At 39.0% G+C, this 14,878-nt stretch overlaps 1 protein-coding gene across 1 annotated transcript; it reads left to right on the forward strand.

The window, feature by feature from the left end:
* The first annotated feature begins 288 nt into the window (after positions 1-288).
* Positions 289-14,093, forward strand: LOC129411884 (uncharacterized). Its single transcript, XM_055164165.1, has 11 exons — positions 289-412; positions 1,164-1,225; positions 1,298-1,580; positions 2,697-2,851; positions 2,968-3,250; positions 7,101-7,255; positions 10,648-10,930; positions 12,043-12,197; positions 12,313-12,595; positions 13,379-13,530; positions 13,732-14,093. The coding sequence occupies exons 2-11, from the start codon at positions 1,171-1,173 to the stop codon at positions 13,767-13,769; spliced, it is 1,842 nt and encodes a 613-aa protein (XP_055020140.1). The 5' UTR covers positions 289-412; positions 1,164-1,170; the 3' UTR covers positions 13,770-14,093.
* The last annotated feature ends 785 nt before the right edge of the window (positions 14,094-14,878 follow it).

Below are 14,878 nucleotides of genomic sequence, written 5' to 3' on the forward strand. Positions count from 1 at the left end.
GGCAAAGACAGCCTATTATTTTGCTTTATATATATATATATATATATATATATATATATATATATATATATATATATTATATTTTTTTTTTTTTTTTAAATAAAAATAAAAAAAGAGTATAGAGTACAGTAAAAGTATAGAGTACAGTAATCTATGGTAAATAAGCAAATGTGTCATCAGTGAGTTTTAAATTGGCTGAACAGGCATTTGCTGGAATTATTGCAAAATAACAAGAACAGAGAAGCTCTGCAGATGTGATTCATTTGGCAGTGCAACTCATGAGGGAGTGTTTTTACTGGAAAGAGATGATAAAAACACAGCTTGTGTGTAAATAAAAAGAGGCACTGACTCTTGACCTGAAGCAGCAGCAGCAGTGTCATCTGAAGTATATTGTCTCTCTTCTCAAATTAAGGTAAGTTCTGCTTCTACATTTCAAATATTACAAATATTATTATGCAGGTCTTTATTCTGTGATAGACATTATACAAAAATTATAGTTCCACATCAAAAACAGACTTGCAGTTGTGTTTTGTTTCATTCAGCTACCTGAAACTTTTAGTTCAGTGGAGATTGGAGATTGGTGGGGTCCAGTGTAGTTGCACACAAGGGCTGTATTTGCTTTTTGTTATTATATTATATTGTGATGTGTGAACTACTGTGTCCAAATAATTCCCCTTGTAAATCAATAAAGTTTGTCTAAGTCTAAGTAACAGCAAAAGTGCCTGTATGTTGAAGACACCTACAGGTCAAATTCTCCTGCCAAAGTCCTGACCAAGTGTACCTTTACCTTGTTATCAATACTTGCCAAATAATTATCTAGTTGGTGACAGGGGAGACAGCAGCTCAGTTGGTAGAACGTCAAATCATTGGTATACGGGTTGTTGGTGTGATTCCAGTTCCCACAGACGAATGCTGTCATTGTGTCCTTATGCCACGGTGCACCATGTCACACCCCTAATGTCTGTGTACACTGGTCTGTGTGTGTGTGGGTGGGTGAGTGGTTCCTTGATGTAAACTCTTTGAGTGCCTTGAAAGTGGAAAGGTATAAAAATATGACCATTTAAGTTCAGTATTAGTTTTAGTATCTATCAGTATGTGATTTTCAATTCTTTTGACAGCCTTACTATGAACCATATTGTATTCATAGATGTAATTTTTTACAGAAAAATTATGAGTCTTCCAGTTTTGTTTTTGCTCATTGTGGAAACAGCTTCTGCTAGTATAAGTAAGAATGAGAAATTCTGTGTGTTTGCCTAACTATTCTGCAATCCCCACACTTGTTTTTGTTGATTTTCAGTTAATTTGGCTCTTACCGGAGAAGCGACCCAGATTGACACATACAATGAGCTCGGGGCTGCTTCTAATGCCATTGATGGCAGCCGCAATTCTATCTACTATGATAACTCATGCACCCACACATTCACCACCACTAACCCCTGGTGGAGAGTGGACCTGAAAAACCCACACTTTGTTACCTCCATCACCGTCACAAACAGAGGAGACTGCTGCCCTGAGAGACTGGACGGTGCTGAGATCCGTGTGGGCAACTCCTTGGACAATAATGGGAACAACAATAAACTGTAAGTTTGAACAGACTTTTTAATTCTCAACACACATGACAACTAAAATTGAGAGGTGGAAGGAGGAGCCAAAAATTGACATTAACATCTCTACATTTATTTAATTTCAGGTGGTTCTATTGTTCAAAAATACCTAGAAAAACAGGCATTCTGACTGTGAGTGGGGTTGCCTCTCCACAGATCTGACTTGTAACACTGGTCTGGTTTGGTCTCCATGATGATATAAAAGTTTAATACCAAACTGTGAAACATTTCAAACAAAGCAATAACATCTCCACAGAGAAAATTTTTGACAGACCCTCTACCAGAGAAGTGACATAATGCACCTTTAATTTTTAAAAAAAATAAAAATTTCTCATGTAAAAGTACAAAGCAATGGTTCAATAAATTACTCGAGTAAAAGAGTATTTGGGAAAACTACTACTCGGTAAAGAGTGTTTACTTAAAGAGTAACTGTTGAGACATAAGAGCTGATTTCAGCGCTGGACTGACAGAGGAAATTGACCCTGGACATTTTGGTCTGGACCAGCCCCTTTGCACAAGTGATTTTTTATTTTTTATTTTTTTGGCTAATTGATTATCATCATTATGTTAAGCTTGCTCATTTAAAATGAGTGTAAAATTGATGCTGATGCTTTTGGCTGCTTTCAATAAACTCATATTATTAATTGTAATTAAATGATGGAGATATGTGCTTACGCTCGTGTCAAGTGTCAAAAAATAGTTTGGATTCTATTTTCTGAACTCTACATACAGAACATGCTGCTCCATACACACTTTTATACTCATACTCACTTTTAATACATGTAAAACATATGAGTCCAAAATACATTTTGCACAGTGTGTCTCTGGTGTAAGAGCAGGTCACTGGAACAGTACATCAGGTCTCACAGTGATTGGCTCAAAAGTTCCTCGGTCCATCGGGAAAACTGCTGGTGCTCCAGATGACCAGTCAAGCTTTGATTTATAAGTGGAAAGGACAAAATATTCAATAATGTACAAATATGTACACTGTTAACATAAATCTTTTGTCTCTTGCTCACAGTGAGAAAACATTTACTCAAGTAACAGTACTGGTACTTCAATAAAAATATTGTGGTATGTATATATTTTCAGAGTGGCTACGATTTCCCACATCGGACAAGGCAGTTCTGAAAATTTTATTGTATGTCCACCTACTGAAGGACGTTATGTCAATGTATTTCTACCAGGAACTGACAAGTATTTGACCCTCTGTGAAGTGGAGGTCTACGGGGAGGCAGATGCCAATGGTACAAAGTCTTTAACACTTTTCTGCTTTTTGCTTTTACTCACATTTATATTTATGTTTCCCTTTTTTGAAAAATCTTATTCTGCAATCCCCACATTTGTTTTTGTTGATTTTCAGCTAATTTGGCTCTTACCGGTGCAGCGACCCAGATTGACACATACAATGAGCTCGGAGCTGCTTCCAATGCCATTGATGGTAACCGCAATTCTATCTACTATGATAACTCATGCTCCCACACAGCCACCACCACTGACCCCTGGTGGAGAGTGGACCTGAAAAACCCACACTTTGTTACCTCCATCACCATCACAAACAGAGGAGACTGCTGCCCTGAGAGACTGGACGGTGCTGAGATCCGTGTGGGCAACTCCTTGGACAATAATGGGAACAACAATAAACTGTAAGTTTGAACAGACTTTTTACTTGTCAGTATTCATGACAACTACAATCCAGAGGTGGAAAGAGTCACCAAAAATTGACATTAAACATCTCTACATTTATTTAATTACATATGGTTCTATTGCTCAAAAATATAGAGAAAAACAGGCATTCTGACTGTGAGTGGGGTTGCCTCTCCACAGATCTGATCTGTAACTTGCTCTGGTTTGGTTTCCATGAAGATAAAAAGGTTTAATACCATACTGCGAAACATTTCAAACAAAGCAATAACATCTGCACAGAGAAAATTATTTGACGGACTCTCTACCAGAGAAGTGACATAATGCACCTTTGTCAGGGAATTGTACCCTAAGACCTCAATTTACATGAAATAAAGACACACCAAAACGAGACGGTATTACCTGCGCAAGGAGAGAGAGCTGTCTGTAACACTGTCTGACCCTACTCTCTGACAGCTACTCCCCAACAGCAGCTTTTATTGAAGTCATTTCACAGATAACAATACAGTACATCAGGGGTGTCAAACTCATTTTGGTCCGGGGGCCGTATCCAACCTACTTTGATCCCAAAGGGGCCGGATCAGAAAACTCATGGCATATAAACCCCAAAAATAACAATAAGCTCAAACATTTGTGCAGAGAAACACAATTCTATTACAGAAATCTTTTTTAATTGATGAACTCTTTCTTTTACAAAACATTATAATATTATGAACAACCTGAAACTTTAAGAAAAATGCAATTTTTCTTAAATTTTTTAACATTGACTTGTATGCAAATAGGAATAAGTCCATTTTTCTTGGAAAATCCTGCACTTGGCGTCGACTTCTCTAATTTTTGACATTTTGCTGATGAGGTCAAAACGATCGTCCTTTAAGAGTGTTAAGAAAGAGGCAAATCTTCATTTATGCTGCTCTGGTGGGAGGGGCCACTATGCTAAGCACCGCAGAAAATTACCAATATTTTAATAGAAACTATAATTAAAATATTTTAGTAGAAAATCAGCCGAGGGCCAGATTAAAGGTCTTGGAGGGCCGCATCCGGCCCCCGGGCCTTATGTTTGACACCTGTGCAGTACATTATGTTAAACTCATGATGTTTACCATTACGTTGTTTCTCCCGGTACATTATCTTAATGAGTCAGCCGACACATCAGCAAGATCACCTGATACAGCTTGAACACAACAAAACAAGACAAAAACAAAAAGCCAATGTTGCTTTTTGTCAGAACGGAAAACCCCAAAAATGCAATTGTTGATAACTTTAATCACACACACAAATGATTATGATTTTAAATGATTCATAATATTTAAAATAACACAGAAATTCTTTCACATTTCCCTCCTGTTTATCGATAATGCTTTACCTCAGAGTACTAGAACTTCTAAGCAGATTCATGCCCTTCAGCTACATAAACTTCAATTCTGTCCAACACCTTTATCAGGAGCAAGCGGATACATAAAATACAACATAACACAAAAAATACTTATACCACTAAGCATTGATGTAAAAAATTGATAAAATGACATTTTTCCATGCCCCCTAAAATCTGAATTCACTGTAAGGTGAGAGTGTGTTCTCATGCAGTATCATTTTATTTTTTTTTTCCATGATATGCTATCAAAGCTTTCGTTACAAGTTAAAGCCCCCTCCCAGTGTTGCCGTATGCTTTATTTGCCCCTTTTTTATTGAAATGAGCGTGTCGTTGCAATAAATGAGCGTGTCTGTGTGGTTGCCTAGACCTGAATCTAAACGCAAATTTCTTAATTTTAAATTTCCAAAACCCCTCAGGAGAGCATCATTTTTCACTGTAACCATACTTCTTTGTTGTCCCCTTTCTGAGGCTGTGGCTCTGCAGGCTGGATTCAAGGCTGCGTCAGATAGTCAGGCTGATGTTGTACAGTCACTCACGTGACCAGGTGACTGACCATGTTGCAGTGCCCAAGAAGCAGGGGTTACCAGCCCGTACTTCTCGTAAGAACACCGTCGCTGCTTAGTAGTGCGAGGTCCTGCGTCTCTCTTACGCGTCGAGGTTTCTGGACTCACAGTGACTCAGGTGGATCCACCCGCTCCTCCCTTCGACCTTAACAGTGGTGGGAGTGGTCAGCAACACACGGTGTGGTACTTTCCTGTCGATCACTGGACCAGCATTTCCGTTTTATCACTTTGATGAACAACAAGGCTCCAACACCGACAGGTGGATGCTGCTGTGAAGAGAGTGGAAGATCCGGCAGGTTATTGTTCTCTGAGCAGTCTCTAGCCAGTGATGTTTCCTCCATGTACTGGGCGAGATCAGGTACAAAGTCAGGTGTGTCTTTTACTTCATGGTTTCATTAGTTTGTTCTTACTCTCCCATTTGCCGATTGGGGTCTATACGTGCAATGTCTTTAGATCTATTTTTTGATGCTCTCCCAGTCTATGACCTTATTCACAAAATGTGTCCCATTATCACTTCTATCACACACACAAATGATTATGATTTTAAATGATTCATAATATTTAAAATAACACAGAAATTCTTTCACAACCTTTAACTTAAAAAAAATATATATAAAAAATCCTCATGTGAAAGTACAAAACAATGGTTCAATAAATTACTCGAGTAAAAGAGTATTTGGGAAAACTACTACTCAGGAAAGAGTGCTTACTTAAAGAGTAACTGTTGAGACATAAGAGCTGATTTCAGCGCTGGACTGACAGAGGAAATTAACCCTGGACATTTTGGTCTGGACCAGCCCCTTTGCACACGTGATTTTTTTTTATTTATGTATTTATTTTTTTGCTAATTGATTATTATCATTAAGTTAAGCTTGCTCAGTTAAAATGTTTGTAAGATTTGGGGGCATTATTGCTGTTGATTGGTATTTGTTACACAAACCCTAATGCTTTTGGCTGCTTTCAATAAACTGATATTATTAATTGTAATTAAATGATGGGGATATGTGCTTATGCTAGTGTCAAATGTCAAAAAATAGTTTGGATTCTATTTTCTGAAATCTACATACAGAACATGCTGCTCCATCTGTGTGCCTAACTGGGTGTGAGAATTATTTTCTGTGTTTTTAATGTTTCATTTTAATCATGTTAATTCACCATACAATATAGAAGTTGTTCAGTATCCCTTGACATGTTGTGTTATAAAGAAAGGTTAATGTCTGGACTCTGATGTGTCAACAAGGCAGAGAGATGATGTATTTGGACTTTGGGATGTATACGAGACAGAAAAGGGGAGGGTCTGAAACCCCTTAATATGTGCCATTCATAATAGGCTGAGTCAACATTACTGTGAATTTCCTGCAAAAACAAGTTATACAGTCAGTCAATATTTGACAAGATGGTGGAGTATAAAGCTACCTACTCTGCTGTAACTATGGAGGGGTGACGTGAAGAGATCCTTGTGGCTGAATCCTGTAATCAACTTGAATCAGAGACTTGTACCTGCTTGAGCCAATAAAGAGACTCTCCTAGACTCTCTTTAAGACTCTTTTCAGGCTTCCTCCAGGAGAAAGCTGACAGGGGCCAGTGTGCCCGTTCTCATTCACTTGTAATACATTACAAAACATATACGTCCAAAATGCATTTTGCACAAGTGTGCAGTGTGTCACTGGAACAGTACATCAGATCTCACAGTGACTGGCTCAAAAGTTCCTCGGCCTATCGGGAAAACTCCTGGTGCTCCAGATGGCCAGTCAAGCTTTGATTTACAATTGGAAGGACAAAATATTCAATAATATACAAATATGTACACTGTTAACATCAAGCTTTTGTCTCTTGCTCACAGTGAGAAAACATTTACTCAAGTAAGAGTACTGGTACTTCAATAAAAATATTGTGGTATGTATATATTTTCAGAGTGGCTACGATTTCCCACATCAGACAAGGCGGTTCTGAAAATTTTATTGTATGTCCACCTACTGAAGGACGTTATGTCAATGTATTTCTACCAGGAACTGACAAGTATTTGACCCTCTGTGAAGTGGAGGTCTACGGGGAGGCAAATGCTAAAGGTACAAAGTCTTTACCACTTTTCTGCTTTTTGCTTTTACTCACATTTATATTTATGTTTCCCTTTTTTGAAAAATCTTATTCCTCAATCCCCACACTTGTTTTTGATGATTTTCAGTTAATTTGGCTCTTACCAGTGCAGCGACCCAGATTGACACATACAATGAGCTCGGAGCTGCTTCCAATGCCATTGATGGTAACCGCAATTCTATCTACAGACATAACTCATGCTCCCACACAGCCACCACCACTGACCCCTGGTGGAGAGTGGACCTGAAAGACCCACACTTTGTTACCTCCATCACCATCACAAACAGAGGAGACTGCTGCCCAGAGAGACTGGACGGTGCTGAGATCCGTGTGGGCAACTCCTTGGACAATAATGGGAACAACAATAAACTGTAAGTTTGAACAGACTTTTTAATTGTCAGTATTCATGACAACTAAAATCCAGAGGTGGAAAGAGTCACCAAAAATTTACATTAAACATCTCTACATTTATTTAATTATAGATGGTTCCATTGCTCAAAATACCTACAAAAACAAGCATTCTGACTGTGAGTGGGGTTGCCACTCCACCGATCTGACCTGTTAGTTGGTCTGGTTTCGTTTCCATGAAGATAAAAAAGTTTAATATAATACTGCAAAACATTTCAACAAAGCAATAACATCTGCACAGAGAAAATTATTTGACAAGACCCTCTACCAGAGAAGTGACATAATGCACCTTTAACTTAAAAATATATATTTCTCATGTAGAAGTACAAAGCAGTGGTTCAATAAATTACTTGAGTAAAAGAGTATTTGGGAAAACTACTGCTCAGGAAAGAGTGGTTACTTAAAGAGTAACTGTTGAGACGTAAGAGCTGATTTCAGCGCTGGACTGACAGAGGAAATTGACCCTGAACAATTTGGTCTGGACCAGCCCCTTTGCCCAAGTGATTTTTTATTTTTTTTTGCTAATTGATTATCATCATTAGGTTAAGCTTGCTCATTCAAAATGTGTGTAAAATTTGGTTTTATTATTGCTATTGATTGGTATTTGTTACACAAACCCTAATGCTTTTGGCTGCTTTCAATAAACTGATATTATTAATTGTAATTAAATGATGGGATATGTGCTTATGCTCGTGTCAAGAGTCAAAAAATAGATTGGATTCTGTTTTCTGAAATCTACATACAGAACATGCTGCTCCATACGTGCACCTAACGGGGCCAGTGTGCCCATCCTCATTCACTTTTGATCCTTTCTAAAAAACATGCATCCAAAATGCATTTTGCACAAGTGCACAGTGTGTCTCTGGTGTAAGAGTAGGAATGGTATATAATAATAATAATAATAATAATAATAATAATAATAATAATAATAATAATAATACATCAAACTTATATAGCACTTTTTTGGACACTCAAAGACACTTTACAAACACTTAAAAAGTGACATTGTAGAAAACGGGGGAATCATGGGGGAATACCAGTTTGAACAGGTGAGCTTTTAGATGTGATTTGAAGTGAAGGATTGTGGGAGTGAGTTTCAGAGGGACGGGGCGGCAGCGGCGAAGGCTTGGTCCCCCAAGGTCCGGTGCTTTGTCCTGATGAGGGGAGTGAGGAGGTTGGTGTGGGCTAATCTGAGGCGGTGGGTGGGACAGTGCAGACGGAGGAGGTTGGTGAGAAATGGAGAGGCCAGGTTATGAGGTTATGGAGGGACTGTAAGGTGATGAACAGGACCTTGTATTGGATGTGGTATTGTACAGGGAGCCAGTGGATTTGCTTAAGGACAGGAGTGATGTGGTTTCTGGAGCGGGTGTGGGTGAGGAGGCGGACAGCAGAGTTTTGGATGTACTGCAGTTTTTGGAGGTGGGTGGAGGGGAGACCGTACAGTAGGCTGTTGCAGTAGTTGAGTCTGGAGGAGATAAAGGCATGAATGGGTATTTCTACGGTGGGCTGAGAGAGGGAGGGGCGGAGAAGGGTGATGTTGCGAAGGTGGAAAAAACATGTTTTAGTGATGTGGCTAATGTGGACTCTGAATGAAAGGGTAGGGTCTATGATGATGCCAAGTACTGAGGGAGAGTGGGTAACGGTGTGGCCATCGATGATGAGGGAGATGTTCTGAGCAGTGGGGAGGAGAGCTTTGGGTCCGGTGATGAGTAGTTTTATTTATTTATCTGTTTTATTGATGTTAAGTTTGAGGAAGTTGTGGTCCATCCAGGTGTTAATGTCAGATAGGCAGTTTGTAATGGTGGAGAGAATGACTGGGGAGATGAATCTGGTGGAGATGTAAACTTGAGTGTCATTGGCGTAACAGTGAAAATTTAGTCCATGGTAGCGAATGGTGTGGCTGAGAGGAAGCATGTAGATGATGAAGAGGAGGGGGCTGAGCACCGAACCTTGGGGAACACTAGTGGTGACGGGGGAGGAGTGGGCTTTGGAGTTATTTATGGAGATGTAGTGGTGATGGTCAGAAAGGTAGGAGGAGAACCAGGAGAGTGCAGTGCCAGAGATGCCATGGACTGTAGACGGTGGAGGAGGATGGTGTGGTCGATGGTGTCGAATGCTGCGCTGAGGTCGAGGAGAATGGAGAGGGAACCAGAGTCTGTGGCGAGGAAGAGGTCGTTGGTGACCTTTAGGAGGGCTGTTTCAGTGCTGTGATGGGGGCAGAAACCAGATTAAAATATTTCAAAAAGCTGGAAGTTAAGGAGGTATTGTTGGAGTTGAGTAATGATGGCACATTCTGTTTTAGAGAGGAGAGGAAGCTTGAAGATGGCTCGAAGTTGTCCAGGTTGTCAGGGTCCAGGCCGTTTTTTTGTTTTTTTTTTTCAGAAAGGGTGTGATTCTGGCTAGTTAAAGTGCAGTTACATCAGGTCTCACAGTGACTGGCTCAAAAGTTCCTCGGTCCATCGGGAAAACTCCCGGTGCTCCAGATGGCCAGTCCAACCCTGATTTATAATTGGAAGGACAAAATATTCAGTAATGCACAAAAATGCTCACTGTTAACATTTTGTCACTTGACAAAATTGACAAAATGTCACTGCTCCTGTAAGAGCCAAAATGAGAGTGAGAAAATTTTTACTCAAGAGTACTGGTACTTCAATAAAAATACTGTGGTATGTATATATTTTCAGAGTGGCTACGATTTCCCACATCGGACAAGGCAGTTCTGGAAATTTTATTGTATGTCCACCTACTGAAGGACGTTATGTCAATGTATTTCTACCAGGAACTGACAAGTATTTGACCCTCTGTGAAGTGGAGGTCTACGGGGAGGCAAGATGCAAAAGGTACAAAGTCTTTACCACTTTTCTGCTTTTTGCTTTTACTCACATTTATATTTATGTTTCCCTTTTTTGAAAAATCTTATTCCTCAATCCCCACACTTGTTTTTGTTGATTTTCAGTTAATTTGGCTCTTACCGGAGAAGCGACCCAGATTGACACATACAATGAGCTCGGAGCTGCTTCCAATGCCATTGATGGTAACCACAATTCTATCTACGATCATAACTCATGCTCCCACACAGCCACCACCACTGACCCCTGGTGGAGAGTGGACCTGCAGGAGTCGTACACAGTTACCTCCATCACCATCACAAACAGAAAAGACTGCTGCCCTGAGAGACTGGACGGTGCTGAGATCCGTGTGGGCAACTCCTTGGACAATAATGGGAACAACAATAAACTGTAAGTTTGAACAGACTTTTTAACTGTCAGTATTCATGACAACTACAATCCAGAGGTGGAAAGAGTCGCCACAAATTCACATTAAACATACATTTATTTAATTACAGATGGTTCTATTGCTCAAAAATACCTAGAAAAACAGGCATTCTGACTGTGAGTGAGGATTGCTTCTCCACAGATCTGACCTGTAACTTGGTCTTGTTTGGTTTCCATGAAGATTAAATGTTTAATACCAAACTGCGGAACATTTTAAACAAAGCAATAACATCTGCACAGACAAAATTATTTGACAGACCCTCTACCAGAGAAGTGACATAATACACCTGTAACTTTAAAAATATATATATTTCTCAGGTAGAAGTACAAAATAATGGTTCAATAAATTACTCGAGTAAAAGAGTATTTGGGAAAACTACTACTCAGGAAAGAGTGTTTACTTAAAGAGTAACTGTTGAGACATAAGAGCTGATTTCAGCGCTGGACTGACAGAGGAAATTGACCCTGAACAATTTGGTCTGGACCAGCCCCTTTGCACAAGTGATTTTCTTTTTTTTTTTTTCTTTTTTTGTTAATTGATTATCATCATTAGGTTAAGCTTGCTCATTTAAAATGAGTGTAAAATGTTGTGTTATTATTGCTCTTTATTGGTATTTGTTACACAAACCCTAATGCTTTTGGCTGCTTTCAATAAACTCATATTATTAACTGTAATTAAATGATGGGGATATGTGCTTATGCTCGTGTCAAGCGTCAAAAAAATAGGTTGGATTCTGTTTTCTTAAATCTTTCACTTTTAATCCATTCTAAAAAACATGAATCCAAAATGCATTTTGCACAGTCTGTCTCTGGTCTAAGAGCAGGTCACTGGAACAGTACATCAGGTCTCACAGTGATTGGCTCAAAAGTTCCTCAGCTCATCGGGAAAACTCCTGGTGCTCCAGATGACCAGTCCAGCCCTGATTTATAATTGGAAGAACAAAATATTAAATAATGTACAAATATGCACACTGTTAACATCAAGCTTTTGTCACATGCTCACAGTGAGAAAACGTTTACTCAAGTAACAGTACTGGTACTTCAATAAAAATATTGTGGTATGTATATATTTTCAGAGTGGCTACGATTTCCCACATCGGACAAGGCAGTTCTGAAAAATTTATTGTATGTCCACCTACTGAAGGACGTTATGTCAATGTATTTCTACCAGGAACTAACAAGTATTTGACCCTCTGTGAAGTGGAGGTCTACGGGGAGGCAGATGCTAAAGGTACAAAGTCTTTACCACTTTTCTGCTTTTTGCTTTTACTCACATTTATATTTATGTTTCCCTTTTTTGAAAATCTTATTCTGCAATCCCCACATTTGTTTTTGTTGATTTTCAGTTAATTTGGCTCTTACCGGAGAAGCGACCCAGATTGACACATACAATGAGCTCGGAGCTGCTTCCAATGCCATTGATGGTAACCGCAATTCTATCTACGATCATAAGTCATGCTCCCACACAGCCACCACCACTAACCCCTGGTGGAGAGTGGACCTGAAAGACCCATACTTTGTTACCTCCATCATCATCACAAACAGAAAAGACTGCTGCCCTGAGAGACTGGACGGTGCTGAGATCCGTGTGGGCAACTCCTTGGACAATAATGGGAACAGCAATAAACTGTAAGTTTCTTGGGTTTTGGATATTCTAACTGTAGGCAGTAAACTAGCTAGATGGACATAGATAGTCCACTAGTCACTGCGTTCCAATCAGAAAGTGAGCATGGGTGCACAATAATTCTATCAGAGTTTGGCTCAATTCTTTTGACAAACTGTTGCTCCTTAGAATGAGGTTTCTCACTGTGACCTTGAAATGTTTGTTTTAAGTGGCTGTGTATGATCCTGGTGTTTTTATTCTACTATTGTGTATTGTGAACATTAATAACAGATCAATCAAGCCCCTTCTTTTCCAGAGGTCAGCTCCTGCTCGTGTTAGCAGCAGGTTTGATTGACAGCTAATGTGCCTTGTTGCTCACAAATTAGCAGCTATAATGGCTAGCCTTGATTGACTTCATTTGGCTGGAGCTAAACACTATGGAGAGCGTTGTACTCTCTCAGTCCATTTTATACAGTCTATGATTGTACCACATGACCCCAGACCTTTTCAAAGCCTGATCTTCTCAGATCTGCAAAGCTAAACAGGCCTGGGCCTGGTTAGTGCTGATGTTAAAACACTTCATCCACACTAGTATCAATGTGCTGTGAGTGTTGCTGATGGTGGGAGGGGCCGATGGCACAGATTGGCAGCCTCGCTTCTGTCACTCTGCCCCAGGGCAGCTGTGTATGTTACCTCCACCAGTGTGGAGTGAATGACTAATGCTCTGCAACATGTCTTTGAGTGTCCAAATGTAATTATGATTAAATATAAATAAATAACACACATAATGATGCACCTGTCTGTTTCAGAGTGGCTACAGTTTCACACATCCCAGCAGGCCGCTCTAAAACCTTCATACTGGATGGAGCTGTGGAGGGGCAGTATGTGAACGTGCTCATCCCAGGGACAGACAAGTATTTGACCCTCTGTGAAGTGGAGGTCTATGGATACCAGAAAAAATGTTAGATTCTGTTTTATTTCTTTCTATTACATTATGCTTCATTCATGCTGATTTCATTAATGCTCTGTACAAAGTCTTCTCCATCTGAGGAGTCACCAAACACATTTATAATTTTTTTTCAGGATTGTCGCGTCACATGTAGAACCTCTGACTTGTTCAAAAGTATTTCTATGGTAAATATCTATACATGTCTTGTTTCAGATGCACCACCTGAAGAAGCAGGTGAACGACCTGTTTGAGAGGAGCATATGTGAGCTGATCATTCCAACAAACTGAATCAAAGACACCTTCTTAATCGAGATTGGTATTTTAATCATTACTAATACACTTGGGTCAATCCTCTGTCAGTACAAACATGCAGTTTGGAGCAGAGCTCAGACTTTTGAGGAAGAAATTGGACAGCGTTTTGTGTTTGTGGTAATGCCACTGATTAAAAGTTTGCATCATTTATAAGATAAAAATTATGATTGATTAATGTGAGAAAAATAAAACTGTGATTATTTTTTTCTTTTAATGTGTAATCATGTGGAGTCTGCATTAAAGAGCTTATATTACTATTATTATTTTCTGATCTATGTTATATTGTTGTTTCTTCATCAAAAACATACCTGGAGTTGTTTTGTTTCATTCATGTTTAATACATAAATTCTGCATATTTAGGATGAGTTTTTCTCTCAATGTGAACTTAAGCCCTATGCAGCCCAGAAACGAATGGTGCCCTGTGCTCCAGCGGTGGTTTTGTGGTGACCCGAGCATAGAATTCCATTAGCAAAAGACAGACTGTGTATAAAAAAAAAAATATATATATATATATATATATATAATATATATATATATATATATATATATATATATATATATATATATATATATATATATATATATATATATATATATATATGTATATATATGTGTGTGTGTATATATATATATACATACATGTCTATGGGGCAAAGACATGAATCAAATAAAGGGATATGACCGCATTCAACATTATAAAATATGTATATGCAGACACAGAATATGAAATATATAGCCTAATCCAAAACGAGTTTACACATTTTTATCTAGGGAGTGTGGTGCGCACCCTCTATTGACCAGCTGCTACTAAACGTCACCGTTTGCAGGGTCAGTCCCCCTCAGTTCACCCAATGAGTTAAACCCTAGTTTCTTACATTTTGATGAAACTTGGTATATAGGTAAATCACAGTCAGAAAAGCCAAAATTTCAAATATTAGTTTGATTGGACCAACCGTTTTGGAGATATCACAATTTCATTTTTTAACTTTTTTGCGTGGTCGCCAAATTTCAAATTGCATTTACTCAGCAACCACTGGTCCAATATCAG

This window comes from Boleophthalmus pectinirostris, unplaced genomic scaffold, assembly GCF_026225935.1.
Source record: "Boleophthalmus pectinirostris isolate CB_2022bp ecotype Guang Dong unplaced genomic scaffold, ASM2622593v1 HiC_scaffold_6, whole genome shotgun sequence".
Classification (NCBI taxonomy): domain Eukaryota; kingdom Metazoa; phylum Chordata; class Actinopteri; order Gobiiformes; family Gobiidae; genus Boleophthalmus; species Boleophthalmus pectinirostris.

Bases quoted from the DNA above. Each gene is read 5' to 3' on its own strand.
- LOC129411884 (XM_055164165.1), top strand. From the start codon at position 1,171: ATGAGTCTTCCAGTTTTGTTTTTGCTCATTGTGGAAACAGCTTCTGCT. The intron at 1,581-2,696 runs GTAAGTTTGAAC...ATATATTTTCAG, and splicing joins AATGGGAACAACAATAAACT to AGTGGCTACGATTTCCCACA. The intron at 13,531-13,731 runs GTTAGATTCTGT...GTCTTGTTTCAG, and splicing joins CTATGGATACCAGAAAAAAT to ATGCACCACCTGAAGAAGCA.